Genomic DNA, 22,870 nt, shown 5'->3' on the forward strand with positions numbered 1-22,870 from the left:
AAGGCTATGTCTGTTATTTCTCCTTCTAGTAAACGTAAAAAAATCTTTTAAAACTTCTCTCCCTACAGATGAATTTTTAAATGAACATCATCATTCTGATTCTGATAACTCTTCTGGTTCAGAGGATTCTGTCTCAGAGGTTGATGCTGATAAATCTTCATATTTATTTAAAATGGAATTTATTCGTTCTTTACTTAAAGAAGTTCTAATTGCTTTAGAAATAGAGGATTCTGGTCCTCTTGATACTAATTCTAAACGTTTGGATAAGGTATTTAAATCTCCTGTGGTTATTCCAGAAGTTTTTCCTGTTCCTAATGCTATTTCTGCAGTAATTTCCAAAGAATGGGATAAATTGGGTAATTCATTTACTCCCTCTAAACGTTTTAAGCAATTATATCCTGTGCCGTCTGACAGATTAGAATTTTGGGACAAAATCCCTAAAGTTGATGGGGCTATTTCTACCCTTGCTAAACGTACTACTATTCCTACATCAGATGGTACTTCGTTTAAGGATCCTTTAGATAGGAAAATTGAGTCCTTTCTAAGAAAAGCTTATCTGTGTTCAGGTAATCTTCTTAGACCTGCTATATCTTTGGCTGATGTTGCTGCAGCTTCAACTTTTTGGTTGGAAACCTTAGCGCAACAAGTAACACATCATGATTCTCATGATATTATTATTCTTCTTCAGCATGCTAATAATTTTATCTGTGATGCCATCTTTGATATTATCAGAGTTGATGTCAGGTTTATGTCTCTAGCTATTTTAGCTAGAAGAGCTTTATGACTTGGATTGCTGATATGGCTTCTAAATCAACTCTACTTTCCATTTCTTTCCAGGGTAACAAATTCTTTGGTTCTCAGTTGGATTCTATTATTTCAACTGTTACTGGTGGGAAAGGAACTTTTTTACCACAGGATAAAAAATCTAAGGGTAAAAACAGAGCTAATAATCGTTTTCGTTCCTTTCATTTCAACAAAGAACAAAAACCTGATCCTTCATCCTCAGGAGCAGTTTCAGTTTGGAAACCATCTCCAATCTGGAATAAATCCAAGCCAGCCAGAAAGGCAAGGCCTGCTTCTAAGTCCACATGAAGGTGCGGCCCTCATTCCAGCTCAGCTGGTAGGGGGCAGGTTACGTTTTTTCAAAGAAATTTGGATCAATTCTGTTCACAATCTTTGGATTCAGAACATTGTTTCAGAAGGGTACAGAATTGGTTTCAAGATGAGACCTCCTGCAAAGAGATTTTTTTCTTTCCCAGTAAATCCAGTAAAAGCTCAAGCATTTCTGAATTGTGTTTCAGATCTAGAGTTAACTGGAGTAATTATGCCAGTTCCAGTTCAGGAACAGGGGATGGGGTTTTATTCAAATCTCTTCATTGTACCAAAGAAGGAGAATTCCTTCAGACCAGTTCTGGATCTAAAAATATTGAATCGTTATGTAAGGTGGTAACTGTAAGGACTATTTTGCCTTTTGTTCAGCAAGGGAATTATATGTCCACAATAGATTTACAGGATGCATATCTGCATATTCCGATTCATCCGGATCATTATCGGTTCCTGAGATTCTCTTTTCTGGACAAACATTACCAGTTTGTGGCTCTGCCGTTTGGCCTTGCTACAGCTCCAAGAATTTTTACAAAGGTTCTCGGTGCCCTTCTGTCTGTAATCAGAGAACAGGGTATTGTGGTATTTCCTTATTTGGACGATATCTTGGTACTTGCTCAGTCTTTACATTTAGCAGAATTTCATACAAATCGACTTGTGTTGTTTCTTCAAGATCATGGTTGGTGGATCAATTTACCAAAAAGTTCATTGATTCCTCAGACAAGGGTAACCTTTCTGGGTTTCCAAATAAATTCAGTGTCCATGACTCTGTCTTTAACAGACAAGAGGCGTCTAAAACTGATGGCAGCTTGTCGAAACCTTCAGTCACAATCATTCCCTTCGGTAGCCTTATGCATGGAAATTCTAGGTCTTATGACTGCTGCATCGGACGCGATCCCCTTTGCTCGTTTTCACATGCGACCTCTTCAGCTTTGTATGCTGAATCAATGGTGCAAGGATTACACAAAGATATCTCAATTAATATCTTTAAAACCGATTGTTCGACACTCTCTAACGTGGTGGACAGATCACCATCGTTTAATTCAGGGGGCTTCTTTTGTGCTTCCGACCTGGACTGTAATTTCAACAGATGCAAGTCTCACAGGTTGGGGAGCTGTGTGGGGATCTCTGACGGCACAAGGAGTTTGGGATTCTCAGGAGGTGAGATTACCGATCAATATTTTGGAACTCCGTGCAATTTTCAGAGCTCTTCAGTTTTGGCCTCTTCTGAAGAGAGAATCGTTCATTTGTTTTCAGACAGACAATGTCACAACTGTGGCATACATCAATCATCAAGGAGGAACTCACAGTCCTCTGGCTATGAAAGAAGTATCTCGAATTTTGGTTTGGGTGGAATCCAGCTCCTGTCTAATCTCTGCGGTTCATATCCCAGGTGTAGACAATTGGGAAGCGGATTATCTCAGTCGCCAAACGTTGCATCCGGGCGAATGGTCTCTTCACCCAGAGGTATTTCTTCAGATCGTTCAAATGTGGGAACTTCCAGAAATAGATTTGATGGCGTCCCATCTAAACAAGAAACTTCCCAGGTATCTGTCCAGATCCCGGGATCCTCAGGCGGAGGCAGTGGATGCATTATCACTTCCTTGGAAGTATCATCCTGCCTATATCTTTCCGTCCCTAGTTCTTCTTCCAAGAGTAATCTCCAAGATTCTGAAGGAATGCTCGTTTGTTCTGCTGGTAGCTCCGGCATGGCCTCACAGGTTTTGGTATGCGGATCTTGTCCGGATGGCCTCTTGCCAACCGTGGACTCTTCCGTTAAGACCAGACCTTCTGTCACAAGGTCCTTTTTTCCATCAGGATCTGAAATCCTTAAATTTAAAGGTATGGAGATTGAACGCTTGATTCTTCGTCAAAGAGGTTTCTCTGACGCTGTGATTAATACTATGTTACAGGCTCGTAAATCTGTATCTAGAGAGATATATTATAGAGTCTGGAAGACTTATATTTCTTGGTGTATTTCTCATCATTTTTCTTGGCATTCTTTCAGAATTCCGAGAATTTTACAGTTTCTTCAGGATGGTTTAGATAAAGGTTTGTCCGCAAGTTCCTTGAAAGGACAAATCTCTGCTCTTTCTGTTCTTTTTCACAGAAAGATTGCTATTCTTCCTGATATTCATTGTTTTGTACAAGCTTTGGTTCGTATAAAACCTGTCATTAAGTCAATTTCTCCTCCTTGGAGTTTGAATTTGGTTCTGGGGGCTCTTCAAGCTCCTCCGTTTGAACCTATGCATTCATTGGTCATTAAATTACTTTCTTGGAAAGTTTTGTTCCTTTTGGCCATCTCTTCTGCCAGAAGAGTTTCTGAATTATCTGCTCTTTCTTGTGAGTCTCCTTTTCTGATTTTTCATCAGGATAAGGCGGTGTAGCGAACTTCTTTTGAATTTTTACCTAAAGTTGTGAATTCCAACAACATTAGTAGAGAAATTGTGGTTCCTTCATTATGTCCTAATCCTAAGAATTCTAAGGAGAAATCGTTGCATTCTTTGGATGTTGTTAGAGCTTTGAAATATTATGTTGAAGCTACTAAATCTTTCAGAAAGACTTCTAGTCTATTTGTTATCTTTTCCGGTTCTAGAAAAGGCCAGAAAGCTTCTGCCATTTCTTTGGCATCTTGGTTGAAATCTTTAATTCATCTTGCCTATGTTGAGTCGGGTAAAACTCCTGCCTCAGAGAATTACAGCTCATTCTACTAGGTCAGTTTCTACTTCCTGGGCGTTTAGGAATGAAGCTTCGGTTGATCAGATTTGCAAAGCAGCAACTTGGTCCTCTTTGCATACTTTTACTAAATTCTACCATTTTGATGTATTTTCTTCTTCTGAAGCAGTTTTTGGTAGAAAAGTACTTCAGGCAGCGGTTTCAGTTTGAATCTTCTGCTTATGTTTTTCGTTAATCTTTATTTTGGGTGTGGATTATTTTCAGCAGGAATTGGCTGTCTTTATTTTATCCCTCCCTCTCTAGTGACTCTTGTGTGGAAAGATCCACATCTTGGGTAATCATTATCCCATACGTCACTAGCTCATGGACTCTTGCTAATTACATGAAAGAAAACATAATTTATGTAAGAACTTACCTGATAAATTCATTTCTTTCATATTAGCAAGAGTCCATGAGGCCCGCCCTTTTTTTGTGGTGGTTATGATTTTGTATAAAGCACAATTATTCCAATTCCTTATTTTATATGCTTTCGCACTTTTTATCACCCCACTTCTTGGCTATTCGTTAAACTGAATTGTGGGTGTGGTGAGGGGTGTATTTGTAGGCATTTTGAGGTTTGGGAAACTTTGCCCCTCCTGGTAGGAATGTATATCCCATACGTCACTAGCTCATGGACTCTTGCTAATATGAAAGAAATGAATTTATCAGGTAAGTTCTTACATAAATTATGTTTTTGCCTTAGGACAAAAAATCTAAAGGTAAATATAGGGCTGCTAATCGTTTTCGTTCCTTTCGTCAGAATAAGGAACAGAAGCCTGACCCTTCCCCTAAAGGAACGGTTTCCGTTTGGAAACCTTCTCCAGTCTGGAATAAATCCAAGCCTTTTAGAAAGTCAAAACCAGCTCCCAAATCCTCATGAAGGTGCGGCCCTCATTCCAGCACAGCTGGTAGGGGGCAGGTTACGATTTTTCAAAGATATTTGGATCAATTCGATTCACAGTCTTTGGATTCAGAACATTGTTTCACAAGGGTACAGAATAGGTTTCAAGGTAAGGCCGCCTTTGAGAAGATTTTTTCTCTCACGCATTCCAGTAAACCCAGTGAAGGCTCAGGCGTTTCTGAAATGTGTTTCAGACCTAGAGTTGGCTGGGGTAATTGTGCCAGTTCCAGTTCTGGAACGGGGTCTGGGGTTTTTCTCAAATCTATTCATTGTACCAAAGAAGGAGAATTCCTTCAGACCAGTTCTGGATCTAAAAATATTGAATAGTTATGTAAGGATACCAACATTAAAAATGGTGACTATAAGGACTATTCTGCCTTTTGTTCAGCAAGGGCATTATATGTCTACAATAGACTTACAGGATGCATATCTTCATATTCCAATTCATCCAGATCACTATCAGTTCCTGAGATTCTCTTTTCTAGACAAGCATTACCAGTTTGTTGCCCTTCTGTTTGGCCTAGCAACAGCTCCAAGGATCTTTTCAAAGGTTCTCGGTGCCCTTCTCTCTGTAATCAGAGAACAGGGTATTGCTGTATTTCCTTATTTGGACGATATCTTGGTACTTGCTCAGTCTTTACATTCTGCAGAATCTCATACGAATCAACTTGTGTTGTTTCTTCAAAAACATGGTTGGAGGATCAATTTACCAAAGAGTTCCTTGATTCCTCAGACAAAAGTAACCTTTTTGGGATTTCAAATAGATTCAGTGTCCATGACTTTGTCTCTAACACAAAAGAGATGTCTGAAGTTGGTTTCAGCTTGTCGATACCTTCAGTCTCAATCATTCCCTTCGGTAGCTTTGTGCATGGAAATTCTAGGTCTCATGACTGCTGCATCGGACACGATCCCTTTTGCTCGTTTTCACATGAGACCTCTCCAGCTTTGTATGCTGAACCAGTAGTGCAGGGATTATACAAAGATATCACAATTAATATCCTTAAATCCCAATGTTCGATCTTCTCTGACTTGGTGGTTGAATCACCATTGTCTAATTCAAGGGGCCTCTTTTGTTCGTCCAACCTGGACTGTGATCTCAACATATGCGAGTCTTTCAGGTTGGGGAGCTGTATGGGGATCTCTGACAGCGCAGGGGGTTTGGGAATTTCAGGAGGCGAAATTACCAATCAACATTTTGGAACTCCATGCGATTTTCAGAGCTCTTCAGTTCTGGCCTCTTCTGAAGAGAGAATCGTTTATTTGTTTTCAGACAGACAATGTCACAACTGTGGCGTATGTCAATCATCAAGGTGGGACTCACAGTCCTCAGGCTATGAAAGAAGTATCTCGGATACTTGTATGGGCGGAATCCAGCTCCTGTCTAATCTCTGCGGTTCACATCCCAGGTGTAGACAATTGGGAAGCGGATTATCTCAGTCGCCAGACGTTACATCCGGGGGAATGGTCTCTTCACCCAGAGGTATTTCTTCAGATTGTTCAAATCTGGGGACTCCCAGAAATAGATCTGATGGCCTCTCATCTAAACAAGAAACTTCCCAGGTATCTGTCCAGATCCAGGGATCCTCCAGGCGGAAGCAGTGGACGCGTTGTCTCTTCCTTGGAATTATCAACCTGCTTATATCTTTCCGCCTCTAGTTCTTCTTCCAAAAGTTATTTCTAAAATTCTAATGGAACGTTCGTTTGTATTGCTGGTGGCTCCAGCATAGCCTCACAGGTTTTGGTATGCGGATCTCGTTCGGATGGCAAGTTGCCAACCTTGGACACTTCCGTTAAGGCCAGACCTTCTATCTCAAGGCCCATTTTTTCATCAGGATCTCAGATCATTAAATTTGAAGGTATGGAGATTGAACGCTTGATTCTTAGTCATAGAGGTTTCTCTGACTCAGTGATTAATACTATGATACAGGCTTGTAAATCTGTGTCTAGAAAGATTTATTACCGAGTCTGGAAGACTTACATTTCTTGGTGTTCTTCTGATAAATTTTCTTGGCATTCTTTTAGAATTCCTAGAATTTTACAGTTTCTTCAGGATGGTTTGGATAAGGGTTTGTCTGCAAGCTCTTTGAAAGGTCAAATCTCTGCTCTTTCTGTTCTTTTTCACAGAAAGATTGCTAATCATCCTGATATTCATTGTTTTGTACAGGCTTTGGTTCGTATCAAGCCTGTCATTAAGTCAATCTCTCCTCCTTGGAGTCTTAATTTGGTTCTGAGGGCTTTACAGGCTCCTCCGTTTGAACCTATGCATTCTCTGGATATTAAATTACTTTCTTGGAAAGTGTTGTTCCTTTTGGCCATCTCTTCTGCTAGAAGAGTTTCTGAGTTATCTGCTCTTTCTTGTGAATCTCCTTTTCTGATTTTTCATCAGGATAAGGCGGTGTTGCGGACTTCATTTAAATTTTTACCTAAGGTTGTTAATTCTAACAACATTAGTAGAGAAATTGTTGTCCCTTCATTGTGTCCTAATCCTAAGAATTCTATAGAGAGATCTTTACATTCTTTGGATGTAGTAAGAGCTTTGAAATATTATGTTGAAGCTACTAAAGGTTTTAGAAAGACTTCTAGTCTATTTGTTATCTTTTCCGGTTCCAGGAAAGGTCAGAAGGCTTCTGCCATTTCCTTGGCATCTTGGTTAAAGTCTTTGATTCATCATGCTTATGTAGAGTCGGGTAAGTCCCCGCCTCAAAGGATTACGACTTATTCTACTAGGTCAGTTTCTACTTCCTGGGCTTTTAGGAATGAAGCTTCTGTTGATCAAATTTGCAAAGCAGCAACTTGGTCTTCTTTGCATACTTTTACTAAATTCTACCATTTTGATGTTTTTTCTTCTTCTGAAGCAGTTTTTGGTAGAAAAGTACTTCAGGCAGCTGTTTCAGTTTGATTCTTCTTATAATTTCAGTTTTTTTTCATTATAAGATTAAAACTTTTTGATTTGGGTTGTGGATTATTTTTTCAGCGGAATTGGCTGTCTTTATTTTATCCCTCCCTCTCTAGTGACTCTTGCGTGGAAGTTCCACATATTGGGTATCTGCTATCCCATACGTCACTAGCTCATGGACTCTTGCTAATTACATGAAAGAAAACATAATTTATGTAAGAACTTACCTGATAAATTCATTTCTTTCATATTAGCAAGAGTCCATGAGGCCCACCCTTTTTGTGGTGGTTATGATTTTTTTGTATAAAGCACAATTATTCCAATTCCTTATTTTTGATGCTTTCGCTCCTTCCTTATCACCCCACTTCTTGGCTATTCATTAAACTGAATTGTGGGTGTGGTGAGGGGTGTATTTATAGGCATTTTGAGGTTTGGGAAACTTTGCCCCTCCTGGTAGGAATGTATATCCCATACGTCACTAGCTCATGGACTAGCTCATGGACATGAAATGAATTTATCAGGTAAGTTCTTACATAAATTATGTTTTTTGTCAGTTTTTGCTATGAGGCCTTATGGCTTAAATCCTAATCAGTTTACTTGGTGTCAAGGAACAGGGGGTGGGATTTTATTCAAATCTTTGTTCCAAAGAAGGAAGGTATTTTCAGACCAGTTCTGAATCTGAAAGCCCTAAACAAGTTTGTAAGGATTCCATTTCCAAATGGAAACTCTTCTGACTATTCTGCCTTTCATTCAGCAATGTCTGTTTATATCCACAATAGATTTAAATTATGCAGTTTCTGAGGTTTGTCTTTCTAGACAAGCATTTTCAGTTTGTTGCAGTTTGTTCTGGCTATAGCTCCAAGAATATTCACAAAGGTTTGAGGTGCCCTTTTTGTCTGTGATCAGAACTCATGGTATTGCAGTGTTTCAATACCTGGACGACATCTTGGTTCAAGCTCTGTTTCCTTTAGCAGAATCTCACACCAATCAACTTGTTTATAAAACAATATGGTTGGAGGATCAGTTTTCCAAAAAGTTCTTTGATTCCTTAATCAAATATAACTTTCTTGGGATTTCAAATAGATTCAGTCTTCATGAGTCTTGATCTAACAGAGCAGGTTAAGATTAGTGTCCGCCTGTCTGAACCTTCAGTCTCTCCCTTTACTCTTGGTTGCTCTTTGTATGGACGTTCTAGGTCTTATGATTGCAGCTTCAGATGCAATTCCATTTGCTCATATTCATATGAGACCTCTTAAGCTTAGTATGCTTAATCAATGGTGCAGATATTATACTCCGCTGACTCAAAAGATTTTTTTTGGATCCCAATGTAAGTAGAGAAGAATAATTTGTAGCCTTTCACCAACATTAAAGAAATAAATTTAGGCTTCCCTGAAGAAGAAAAAAAAAAACATGCAAGACAAACCATACTGATAATAAGTTGAAGATAGTAACAGGTTCTGTACAGGAGTATTTGGATGGTAGGATGGTAGGTTCCTTAGCTGATCGTAACACAAGCTCTTTTCTCCAGGTCTGCTGGACCTTAGTAACATTTCCTGTAAAACTCATTTTAAAGGGACACTGAACCCAAAAAAAAATATTTTGTGATTCAGATAGAGCAGGCAATTTTAAGCAACTTTCTATTTTACTCCTATTACCAATTTTTCTTCATTCTCTTGCTATCTTTATATGAAAAAGAAGGCATCTAAGCTTTTTTTCTTGGTTCAGACTCTGGAAAACAGTTTTTGATTGGTGGATGAATTTATCCACCAATCAGCAAGGACAACCTAGGTTGTTCACCAAAAATGGGCCGGCATCAAAACTTACATTCTTGCTTTTCAAATAAAGATACCAAGAGAATAAAGAACATTTGATAATAGGAGTAAATGAGAAAGTTGCTTAAAATTTCATGCTCTATCTGAATCACAAAAGAAAAAATTTGGGTTCAGTGTCCCTTTAATGCACCATTACTCCTCTCTCAACTGCTCTGTCCTGTATTAGTTAATGGTAATGACACAGCATTTGGATTAGTACAAGGTCCAGGGGAAACCAGGAAGAGATTGTGCGCTTCTCTTCTCACGGCACACAAGGCACCAGGTCCAGTTTTTAAGGTACTTGACTTTGTTGAGCCGTGGTCACATATTTAATCATACTATAGTGTGCAGTCATTTTAAAGTTAAAATAAACTCTCAGAAATGTAGTATACATGTAAACACAAAATACTCAATAGTCAATATAAACTAAAGTATTTTAAAGAATATATTTTCCAATCATTGAATTAGCATATAGTAGACATGAAAAACCTGTAAGATATGTAAAATGATTTATTAACATTAATAAAACAAGCAGATCAAATTGTGCATTACTAATATATATGCTGGTTTCACAAACTGGCAAAATGTAAAGGGGTAGTTGCTCTAGCCTTAAAAAAATAAAAAAAAATAAAAAAATCTTAGTATTTTTAAATAACATCACTTCCAATTATGTGCAAACTAGCACTGTAAGCCTAAAGTGCTGCCAAGGAACAAATTAGGCTTTACAATTCTCTAAAGTATTAAAAATACAAAATTTTAAAAAACTTCAGTTATGCATTTTTTAATTGGCTATATTTTAAATCTCTAGTTTCCAGAGCTGTGAGAATGGTCAACGGTAACCACTCAACCATTTATTTCTTTGTATCCCATGTGTTGAATGCAAAGTTTTTTTTATGAATGTTCCTACATGCAATTTTAATTGCCAGGCTGTGGTATCATTTTTATATGAGTGACTGTTTATAAAAAATGTGTAGATGATCTGTGCAGTTGGCGAACAAACTTCAGTCTTTGGTAAAATGACAATATAAATAATGAAAGCATCTTTGCATATCTTAAGACTTTTAAGAGGTTAGTGATAATTTATAAATGTTGGCAATGTCAGGATATAGACCTGTTCTAGCAGTTTTATGTATTTTTGTAAATCATCTGTTTTTACTTTTATTATCAAACATGCTTCATTCTCTTAGTATCCTCTTTAGAAAAGTATACCTAGGTAGGCACAGGAGCAGCAATGCACAACTGGGAGCTAGCTGCTGATTGATGTATGCAAATATATGCCTTTTTGTCATTGGCTCACCCAATGTGTTCAACTAGTTCCAAGTAGTGCATTACTTCTCCTTCAACAAAGAATAACAAGAGAATTAAGAAAATTTGATATATTTTTTTTGAGGTGAATCTGGTGGAAACTTATTATAATGGCACAACAGAGCACAAGCCAATTTCTTGCTCACTCATTTCCTTATTTTTTGTTTGGTTTACTGTTGTTTTTATGCCTTCCCTTGTACACACCTTGGGCAAACAAGCCACTTAGTGTTAATGTAATCCCTCAATTGCCTGCAACATACACAAGCAATAAAGGAGTCTAAATAAGGGGTTGTGTTTGTATTTAATTTGTATATATTTGTAGACTAGCATATATACAACTTTTTATAACGTCATAGGTAATTACCTAACATTTATTTTTTTAACTCTATGTATTAGGTTAACAGTTTGACCCCAGAATACATACCAGATGACCGAATTGTACCAGTTTGGGAATATCCAGTCACAGAAAGGTCTCCAGGCAGAGAGTTTGTTAAGGAAGAAAAGGAAAAGAAGAAAAAAAAAAAGAAAAAACGTTCCAGGTCAAGATCGCACTCACCAAAGTCGTATGAACCAAAGTCCAGTTCAAGATCTCATTCAAAAGTAAAACATTCCCTCCCCACAGCCTACAGAACAGTCAGACGTTCCAGGTATGATTTAGAAAAAATGCCTTATTAATTGGTTGGTATTTTTTTTCTTTTTTCATTTACCTTTTATTTTTGTGTCATAACACTGTATATCTAATATATAGATATATATGTATATGTGTTTGAGATGGCTATAAGAACTGAAAAATAAGTCTCAGTTCTAAAATAATATGCAGTAGCATTACAGTGCTGACCCTCAAAACTAATAAATTAAATAAGAAAATTGAGAGATTGGACAGGATTTCGATAAATCCTGAAAAAAGCGAGGGATACAGCACTCTCTTAATCAAAACATATATCCAATTTATTAAGTTAACAAACCTAATTCAAAAGAATATTGCATTGTAGGTTAAAAAAATTCCTATATACTTGACTATATATTAAAACAGTATATGCACAGAGCTGGCCAGCCATAATAAACAATCAAACTATATATATATATATATATATATATATATATATATATATATATATATATATATATATATATATATATATATATATATATATATATATATATATATATATATATACACATACATACATACACACACATATACACACACATATACACACACACACACACACACATACATACATACATACATACATACACACATACATACACACACACATACACACACACACACACACATACACACACACACACACACATACATACATACATACATACATACATACATACACACACACACACACACACACACACACACACACACACACATAGTAAAAGAGTATCATCTATATCAAAAAGTGAGCAGAGACTCACTAAAGTGTATACAGAGATGTACACTGAAATAGAGAGCAATGTCCCAAATCTAACCAAGACACACATCTTATAATGACAAAAGGGCAGGTATTCAGTTCATCAAATAACAGCCTAACAGGCCCGATACCTAAATGTCACCAATAAGGTCTGAGGATGCAATGCCTCAAAGATATATTGCAAAATGTGTCAGATTTCCCACCAACAAGGAGTCAAAAGAGATACTTTCCGTGCAGGAGTTAATTGTGACCGTTGTTACCACTGTTTGCCAAACATACAGAAGATTTAATTACCGTTTCATGTATGTGATGTTGTCTAAGAAACTGCTTACGTGAAGAGGCTTCATACCGTGTTCTCCTCCGACATCCGTGTCTTTAGGCCCTACTAAAGACACGGATGTCGGAGGAGAACACGGTATGAAGCCTCTTCACGTAAGCAGTTTCTTAGACAACATCCAGACATGCCTGCTCGGCACTCCGTTACTTGTGTTCCCTGGAGAGATGATTTACTTTACGTTAACTCCTCCTTTTGGGACATCCAGAATACGATTCCTTCCCACTTTACTCCAACAGCTGTTACAGTGTTTGCAGTGGTATAAGGCATCAGCGGCACGGTATCAATTTCCCCCAGTATCTCTCTGTGAATGCGTGTCCATGGGCATAATATTGACAAAATGGATTGGCAGCAAGGTGTGCAGTATGGTCTGGAGCTTGCCTACGCATGTTTCAACCCTATATTGCTCCAATAAGCAGGGGCTTCGTCAGGGCTGATTTCAGTAATACAGGTGCTCCTTTTTGTACCTGCAGGCCCCACCTACTTTTATGATGTCATCATTAGTATTGATCTATATATATTACACACTAATAATAACTATAACATTTTTAAATACAAATGTAAAAAAAATAAAAATGAAATTTAATGCATAGATACGTATTCCACCTGGAATAGTGAACAATGTATCCACAACATGTTGCAGTTCATATAAGTGTAACAAAACAGGGTTAAGTAAGCCTCTCTTCTTAGTGACAGGGTATTCACAGTATAAATCACTGCAGCATGTAAACAGACCAGCGGTCCTCCTAGAGACCAAGCTCACCGGACCACCAGATCTTCCGCAGGGACTCACCAGCTCTGACTTGGTATATGTTAATGTGCAGGTCTTCTTACCCCTTATGCCAGGACCGGCTTTTTCCAAAACACACTGACTCTGTGTGTCCGCCTCCAATTCGTGATGTCACTGGCTGGGTGTTGCTGCTGCTTTTTCCCAAGACTGGTGTCCCATAATCAGGAAAAACATGATGCAAATTTGTGCTGTATGAATATTGGTACAAATAAAGTTCAAGTAGAAAGTGTCCCTTCAATCAGAGGAGAGGAATGGGCCCAGTGAACAGAAAATGTACACACTATTTAGTTGCTCATAGTGTGTCTATCCAGCTTCCAGCTACACGTGTTTCACCCCACAGCTGATCGCTCTCAGGGGTTTGTTAGGCATGACAAGTTGACAACTTGCCCTAATAAATATTACTTTGATTTATCTCGATATGAGTGTGATGTATACGCTGATTTGTTCTTAAAGGGACAGTGTGTGTACTTTTGTATTTGATTGGCTTAATAGTGGGTTGCAGGATTAGGTTTACTGTTAGTGCTCTCTTTGATCAATATATATATAATCTCTTAGAGGAAAAGTAAAAATACATCTGTATGTGTGCACTTTGTCAGTAACAGACTAAGGAAATCTAGACATTTTAACCCAAAATGTGTCTTCACAGAGAAGAACCTTACTGAAGTAAATATCTGGTCCCATCTAAAAATGACAGTCCAGCCTTAAAATACCACACAATCCATTTCTGAACATGAGATGCAGCAACCCCATACATATTTTTCAGGCTTCCGTTGGCCTCACCAGTGAGATATAAAGCCATATAACTCTAGGCACACTTGACAGTGGATCCATTGCTGGTTGCCCACATCACCATTAGACTAGTCTGCAAGGGTCATGCATAAAAAAAGTGTTTAATCAAGGAATGAACAAAAACGTAACTTGTTCTGTGTCCACTGACCACACCAGCAGCAGTCTTATTTAGCCCAAAATGTATTTTGCATATGAAAAACATTCCTGCCCTTTACCATTCTGTATGTTGAAAGACCAAATATTTGCTTCAACTCTGTTCATGGAATTGTTTTGTTCCATTTCACCACAAGGTCTTTAGTTCAGTGGCATGGAAATCCAGTTGATTTGTCCCAACTAATCTGGATTGTTATCACGAGTTAAGTAGGAGTTCAGGATGGAATCCTCTAAAACTCTTCGTTAGGTTGTAAATCTGAAAATGGTATGTTCTATCTGAAACCCATAAGTTTTCTGTCATGATTATGTCCCTTTAATTTCTATTTCTCAACTCAGTATGTTTATTTTATAATATTTTTGCTGTGAAGAAGGCGCATTTTATTTCTGCAGACACAAATTCACAGTTTAAGAACTACAAAACCAATAATATGTTTTCATATCTTATACTAATAGGCAGTGTGCTATGAATGTGCAAAGTACTTACCTGTCAGCACCTTCGGCTACTGTGCTTACATCTGTTCCAGCAGCTTGCTTCCTATAGGCAAGCCCATCCTAGACAGTTTAGACACAATGCCAAGAATCTTAAATCAGTAACAGCAAGGAGATTAGGGGACATTCACATTTCACCTGCGGAGGGCTATGGATCCCATAAGTAGCAAGCAAACTATAGTCCATTGTATTGGTGAGCAAGTCCAAATTTCACGGGGGGTCCGGTGACATTTCTCATTGGGGAAAGATATTTCACTGCCTGGCTGAAAATTCTTTGTCTATCGCTCTAACCGACAGGATACTGAAAGGAGGAAATTTGCCTCAGATTGGTTAGTGGACCCCTCTCAACGACAAGTAGATCTGCACACTTTTACCTCACTCCTCATCAATGAGACAAAAGAAAATGAGAGGGGATCATGGCATGGGTGGGGGATTTAAAACTCTGGCGTTTTGGGATATCTTTTGCCTTCTACTAGTGGTCAGGAAGGCAATACCCACACTTAATGAATCATGGACTCTCACCTTCTGATGAAAGAAAAATAGGTATATTTAGTTGTGCTCTACAATAAACAGATTGCTAGTAATTTAAACTATTACATTTTTATTATTTTTATTAAATTAAATATATTATTTTAAACTATTTTAAATTGTAATTAATTATATTGTATAAAGTAAATAGGCTTACAGTGTATCTGAATTTTCCTTAATATAAGGAGAGTCCTTACTGTTGGGAACTACTGAACCTGGCCACCAGGAGGAGGCAAAGACACCCCAGCCAAAGGCTTAAATACCCTTCCCCCATTCCCCAGTCAATCTTTGCCTTTCGTCACAGGAGGGCGGGGCGGCCCCCATGTAGGGGGCAGACTGCCTCTCTTTTCAGACGCTTTGCTTCAGGGACATGCAGGATCAATGGGTCATAGCTCAGGGTTACAAGATAGGTTTCAAGTCTCATCCTCCCAAGGGCAGATTTCTCCTCTCTATTCTGTCTTCCAGACCAGAAAAGATTAACGCCTTTATGGGGTGTGTGCGGGATCTGTCCTCCTTGGGAGTCATTGTCCTGGTGCCTATCGCAGAAAGAGGTTTGGGATACTATTCAAACCTTTTCGTGGTCCCAAAGGAGGGAAATTTCCGCCCGATTCTGGACCTAAAGTGCTTTAACAAATTTCTAAATGTCCCCTCATTCAAGATGGAGACTATAAGGTCCATCCTTCCTTTAGTTCAGGAAGGACAGTTCATAACCACTATAGATCTAAAGGATGCTTACCTTCGCACTTCAATCTACAAGGACCACTTCCAGTTCCTAAGGTTTACGTTCCTGGACTAGCACTACCCTGTTCATTGCACTTCCGTTTAGTCTAGCTACTGCTCAAAGAGATTTTACGAAGGTTGTACAGGTTCTTCTAGCCGTTGCCAAAACCCAGGGTTTAGCAGTAGCTCCCTACTTCGACGATATTCTGGTACAAGCACCATCGTTTTGTCTGGCTGAGGACCATTCGGAATCTCTCCTCTCTCTTCTTCGATCTCATGGATGGAAGATAAACCTAGAAAAGAGTTCTCATACCAAATACCAGGGTGGAATTCATGGGTACAGTACTATAATTGACTCCATATACTTGAGGATATTTCTAACAGGCCAGAGAAATTGCAAGCTAGCTTTGGCATGTCTTGCCCTCCGGACCTCCTTAAGGTCCTCTGTGGCTCAGTATTTGGAGGTGATTGGTCTCATTGTGTCCAGCATGGACATCATTCCCTTTGACAGGTTCCGTCTCGGACCGTTGCAACTGTGCATGCTGAGGCAGTGGAACGGCGATCATTTGGATCTGTCTCAACAGATTTCTCTGGACAACCGGTCAAGAGAATTGCTCTCTTGGTGGCTCTGTCCAAATTATCTGTCCCGAGGGACATCCTTCCTTCTTAGGACCATCCTGGGAGATTGTGACTACCGATGCAAGTCTATCAGGATGGGGTGCCAAGAAGGCACAGGGACCGTGGTCTCTGGAGGGAGCATTCCAACATTTTGGAACTTCAGGCAATCTTCATAGCGCTGAAGGCTTGGCCCCTTCTGGGTCCGTCCCAGTTTATCAGATTCTAATCAGACAATATAACCTCGGTGACTTACATTAACCATCAGGGGGGAACGAGAAGTTCCCTAGCAATGAGTGAAGTATCTCGTATTCTGTAGTGGGTGGAGGTCCACAGCTGTTCGCTGTCAGCAATCCACATTCCAGGTGTGGACAACTGGGAAGCGGATTTTCTCAGCAGACAATCCTTTATCCGGGGGAATGGTCTCTCCATCCCGAAGTGTTTGTGGAGATATGCAACAGGTGGGGGACGCCAGAGATAGATCTCATGTCTTCCCGTCTCAATACCAAGCTACCCAGATATGGGTTGAGGTCCAGGGATCCTCAGATGGAGCTAATAGATGCATTAGCAGTGCCTTAGAGGTTCAGTCTAATTGACCTTTTTCTGCCGTTACCACTACTTCCTCATGTAGTGGCCCGCATCAAGCAGGAGCAGGCATCAGTGATACTGATGGCTCCATCGTGGCAACAAAGGATGTGGTTCGCAGATCTGGTGGGGATGTCATCATCTCCTCCGCGGAAGTTACCTTGTCGCAGGGATCTGCTGGAACAAGGTTCTTTTTGTTCATCAAAATTTAGGTTATCTGAGGCCGACTGCATGGAGATTGAATGCTTAGTCCTAGCCAAGAGAGGTTTTTCTGAGAGTGTTATTTATACTCTCATTCAAGCTCGCAAACTAGTCGCATCTATCATAAGGTGTGGAGAACCTACTTATTCTGGTGTGAAGAGCGTGGTTTTTCCTGGCATAAAGCATAAAGTTGATCCTATCGTTTCTCCAGGATGGACTGGAGAAGGGCCTTTCTGCCAGTTCCCTGAGGGGGACAAATTTTGGCCCTGTCTGTTTTACTGCACAAGAGACTCGCGGAGCTTCCAGATGTACAGTCCTTTTGTTAAGGCTCTGACTAGGATCAGACCTGTGTTTTGATCTAATGCTCCTCCTTGGAGTCTAAATCTTGTTCTTAAGGTTTTGCAACGGGCTCCGTTTGAGCCTATGCATGAAGTTGACATTTAATTGTTGTCCTGAAGGGTTCTTTTTCTAATGGCTATTGCTTCTGCATGCAGAGTATCTGGGATTGTTGCCTTGCAATATGAGCCTCCTTATCTTGTGTTCCATTCTGATAAGGCTGTCCTACGTACCAAGTTAGATATTCTTCCTAAGGTCGTGTCAGAATGCAACATCAATAAAGAGATTGTGGTTCCTTCCCTGTGTCCCAATCCTTCTTCCCGAAGGAACGTTTGCTTCAGAATTTGGATGTGGTTCGCGTCTTGAAGTTCTATCTTCAGGCTACTAAGGATTTTAAAGATTGTGGAAAGATAGTGCGCTGGTGTATAGAGTATCAGACCGCTTACAGTGTTTTAGATCCTTCAGTCTAAAAAATAATGTATAGTGAAAGAAAAAGGGGGGTCTTGTAAGGGCGCTAATAGCTGAAGATACTTATGTGAAATTATTAATATTACTTGTGATAAATTGTGTACAAAAGTAAAATAAAAATAAGAACAGTATCTAAGATAACAAGATAACAAGTGATTTATTTGGTTACAATATGATTTGAAAAAATAGAGACGTCTCTAGTACAATTCCATTAAAAACAATGATGAAATATAGCATAAAAAATGATAAAAAGTGGTGCTGATTAGTACTTCATGAGAAATTTAGATTACTGTTTAATAGTGTAGTCACAAAGAAAATTTTTGGGGTGTGACTAAACAGTTAGCCAAGATTTCTCGTGAGTTATTAAGTCTGTATACAGTTATGCATAAAAATATTTAAAATACCGATATCGGCTTGATAGAACTTCTGCAAAGGCTATATATTGCACACAAAAAATTATAATGGAGCTTAAGGAGGAGCTGTGCATAAGAGGAAAAATATATAGGGTTATGCTCTAGCTCTGATTATGTCAATCCTTATATTTGTATTCTCAGCGAACTTATTGATATGTCCATACGTATGAACCAAGAGAAATGTCCAGTAATATATACTGCTAGTAGTTTAGGATTACAGTTCGCAATCTTAAAGCAGATGGTACCTTATAGTAAGCTTGAATAGCAGCAGGGAATCCTATGCGTCCTGCGGCTCAGTTCTTCCGACAGTGTCCTCGTGTTGTTGGCATCTGACGTCACACCCGATGTGCGGGGGCTTGTCTTGCGTCGGCCAATCGCTGCTTAGACAGCCGTGAGCATCCGAAATGCCCCTTCACGTCCGATATTGTGTATTCACAATTTTTCTTCTGTCTGATATCTGTACTTATTTAGGCACCAATCAGCAAAAAAGTATCCGTTGTGAGTAAGTTCACCTGCACTTAGTGCTGTTAGCACGCAGGTTCCGATGCAATTTCTCCTTCGTGTCCTTTGTTGACAGTCAACCCGGGTTGGTTCAAACAGCTGATAGGATAGTGGAGTCAAGAAAAAAACAGTCTTTAGCTTCTACGTGTTTCACTCCCTCCAGGAGCTTTATCAAGAATGATTTGGACTGTTAGACTCCTCTCTTTAATAGGTGTATCCTGAATCCCATTGGTTCATAGTAATCCCATATTTAAGGTGGTATGATTTCTTTGCACTTGCTCCTAATACATTGCTCCATTCTATTGTTAAACATGGATCAGCTAAACATACTTACCGATACATACCGATAAAAGAGATATAGTTAAAATAGACCAAATGTCTTTAAAAAATGTGTCTGGATGCCTAAAGGATACAGGTTATGGGGAAATTAGATTAATTATGTTTATCATGCATCAGAATATATATATATATATATATTCCCTAATCGAGAAGAAATGGTGAGATGTCCAGTTCTGAATTTAAACCTTTGGGGAATAGTGTGTCAAATTTAAAGATATATTCTGCCTCTTTTAGAAGCAGTTTTTTCTGTATGTCCCCCCCTCTCCAGTGTTTTTCTACTTTGTATATGCCCCAATAGGATAGATCTTTTGTATTACCCTTATGTATGGTTTTGAAATGTTTATACAGATGTGTGTCCTCTATTCCATTCTTTATATTATTGAGATGTTCCCTGATTCTATCTCTCAGAGTTCTCTTAGTTTCTCCGAAATAAAAAAGGTTGCAGGTGCATTTTAAGACATAAATAATTCCTTTATGTGAGCATCTTATTAGTTCTTTAATTAGTATGGTGCTATTTGGACCTATCTGGATCATGTTGGATTTATTGCTGTGCTTACATGACTTACATGTGTGGCATGGAAAGAAACCTGTTAGCTTCTGTCCATGAAGATCTTTTTGTATTAATTTATTATTTTGGTTTTTTTTTAGTTCACTGGGTGCAAGGGCTGATTTTAAGTTACTTGCTTTTTTGAAAACAAAACTGGGGTTGTCTGTTACTTTTTCTCCCAAAATGTTATCTTCCTTTATGAGATGCCAGTGTTTTTTTATAATTTTTTTCACCATATTATGATCAACATGGTAATCAGTTATGAAAGGAATTTTTATTAAATTTTCGTTTGTATTTGTTTTTTCTTTATATATTAGCAATGATTCTCTATTGGTATTTTTTGCCCTTTCTAATGCTTTTTTGGTATGAGATGTGTTATATCCTCTTGAGTTAAATCTTTCAATTAGTGTTCCTGCCTGGTCTTCAAAATCTGCCAACCTAGAGCAGTTTTTTCGGACTCTTAGACACTGTCCTAATGGTATGTTGTCTTTCCAGGCATCCAGGTGACAACTTTTGGCGTGTAGATAATTGTTACAATCAACTTGTTTGAAATATGTTTTTGTCTCTAACTTGTTGCCCAGTGCCATGATTTCCAAATCTAGGAAAGTGATTGTCTCTTTGCTATGGTTATGTGTAAAATGCAAACCTAGATTATTTTGATTCATTTTTTCAAACATTTGGATTAGATCAGTTTCTTGCCCTTTCCAAATTATTATAAGGTCATCAATGTACCTTTTGTAGAGTACAAGGTTTGCACCATAGCCGCCGGGTCCAATGAAATTTTCTTCCCATAGACCCATAAAAAGATTGGCGTAGCTAGGTGCAAACCTTGTACCCATGGCTGTTCCTTCTATTTGGAGATAGAACTTGTTGTTAAAAGAGAAATAATTATTTTCTAGAATGAATTTAATGCTACTCAAAATGAATTCCTTATGTATTTCTGGCATGTGTGTGTCTTTTGTTAGATAGTGGTTAATTGCCTCCATACCTTTTTTGTGGTCTATCACTGTGTACAGTGACGTTACATCACAGGTGGCTAAAAACATATCATCTTCCCATTGGAAAGTATTTAAGATATTAAGTACTTGGGTGGAGTCCCTCAAATAGGAACCTAAGTTTGTTACATATTTTTGCAGATAGCCATCTACATATCTTGAAAGATTGGAGGAGATAGAGTCAATCCCTGATATGATGGGCCTACCAGGGGGATCAGTGAGGCTCTTGTGAATTTTTGGTAGAAAGTAAAAGATCGGCATTCGTGGATTTTGAGGGGTTAGAAATTGGAATTCTTTTTCATTTAATATGCCTGATCTTTTACCTTCTACCAACAATTTATTCAATGTTTGTACATATTTATTTGTGGGATTAAGATCCAATTTTTTATATGTTGTAGTATTATCTAAAATTCTATGTGCTTCATTGAGATATTTTGTGGTGTCCATCACGACTATACCACCGCCCTTATCTGCAGATTTTATAGTTATATCTTTATTGTTCTGTAGGTTATTTATGATGGCTTTTTCTTTCAGGCTTAGGTTAAACTTTTTTGGTTGTTGGGGATTACATCTTTTGATGTCTTTAAGAACTAGTTTTTCAAAGGTGTCTAGGTAATTCCCTTTTGATTGTATAGGGTTAAATTTAGATTTAGGTTTCAGATTAGAGTGATTAATTTTGACGGGTGTTTGTGTATTTAACTGTCTTTCTATGGGGTTTTTTAGGAAATGCCTTTTCAAGGTGAGATTTCTCACAAATTTCTTTACATGTATAAAAGTATTAAATTTGTTGATTCTAGCTGTAGGTGCATATGTTAGACCTAGGTTCAGAACTTTTTCTTCCTCTTTGTTTAAGGGAGTACTACTTAAGTTGTATATTCCTTGCTGGTGATTAGTTATCTCCCTCTTTTTGCTACTTTTTCTGGATAGTCCCCTTCCTCTCTTTCCTCTAATCCCCTTTTTCTTCTGGGATTTGTTGCTGTTTCTAGCTGAAAAAGGTCTCTTGAGGTGCCCTCTTTCAGAGGGCTTTTCTCTAAAAAAAGTGCATCGGAACCTGCATGCTAACAGCACTAAGTGCAGGTGAACTTACTCACAACGGATACTTTTTTGCTGATTGGTGCCTAAATAAGTACAGATATCAGACAGAAGAAAAATTGTGAATACACAATATCGGACGTGAAGGGGCATTTCGGATGCTCACGGCTGTCTAAGCAGCGATTGGCCGACGCAAGACAAGCCCCCGCACATCGGGTGTGACGTCAGACGCCAACAACACGAGGACACTGTCGGAAGAACTGAGCCGCAGGACGCATAGGATTCCCTGCTGCTATTCAAGCTTACTATAAGGTACCATCTGCTTTAAGATTGCGAACTGTAATCCTAAACTACTAGCAGTATATATTACTGGACATTTCTCTTGGTTCATACGTATGGACATATCAATAAGTTCGCTGAGAATACAAATATAAGGATTGACATAATCAGAGCTAGAGCATAACCCTATATATTTTTCCTCTTATGCACAGCTCCTCCTTAAGCTCCATTATAATTTTTTGTGTGCAATATATAGCCTTTGCAGAAGTTCTATCAAGCCGATATCGGTATTTTAAATATTTTTATGCATAACTGTATACAGACTTAATAACTCACGAGAAATCTTGGCTAACTGTTTAGTCACACCCCAAAAATTTTCTTTGTGACTACACTATTAAACAGTAATCTAAATTTCTCATGAAGTACTAATCAGTACCACTTTTTATAATTTTTTATGCTATATTTCATCATTGTTTTTAATGGAATTGTACTAGAGACGTCTCTATTTTTTCAAATCATATTGTAACCAAATAAATCACTTGTTATCTTATCTTAGATACTGTTCTTATTTTTATTTTACTTTTGTACACAATT

The 22,870-nt window shown here is 38.4% G+C and overlaps 1 protein-coding gene across 3 annotated transcripts in view; it reads left to right on the forward strand.

Moving 5' to 3' along the window:
- The window catches only part of SFSWAP (splicing factor SWAP), a 589,383-nt gene that overhangs the window by 411,776 nt on the left and 154,737 nt on the right, over positions 1-22,870 (forward strand). For all 3 annotated transcript variants that reach the window (XM_053701863.1, XM_053701864.1, XM_053701865.1), the window contains one exon: positions 11,129-11,379. In XM_053701863.1, coding sequence (XP_053557838.1) covers positions 11,129-11,379 — 251 coding nt within the window. The remainder of the gene's footprint in view (positions 1-11,128; positions 11,380-22,870) is intronic.

This window comes from Bombina bombina, chromosome 2 (genome assembly GCF_027579735.1).
Source record: "Bombina bombina isolate aBomBom1 chromosome 2, aBomBom1.pri, whole genome shotgun sequence".
NCBI classification, from domain to species: domain Eukaryota; kingdom Metazoa; phylum Chordata; class Amphibia; order Anura; family Bombinatoridae; genus Bombina; species Bombina bombina.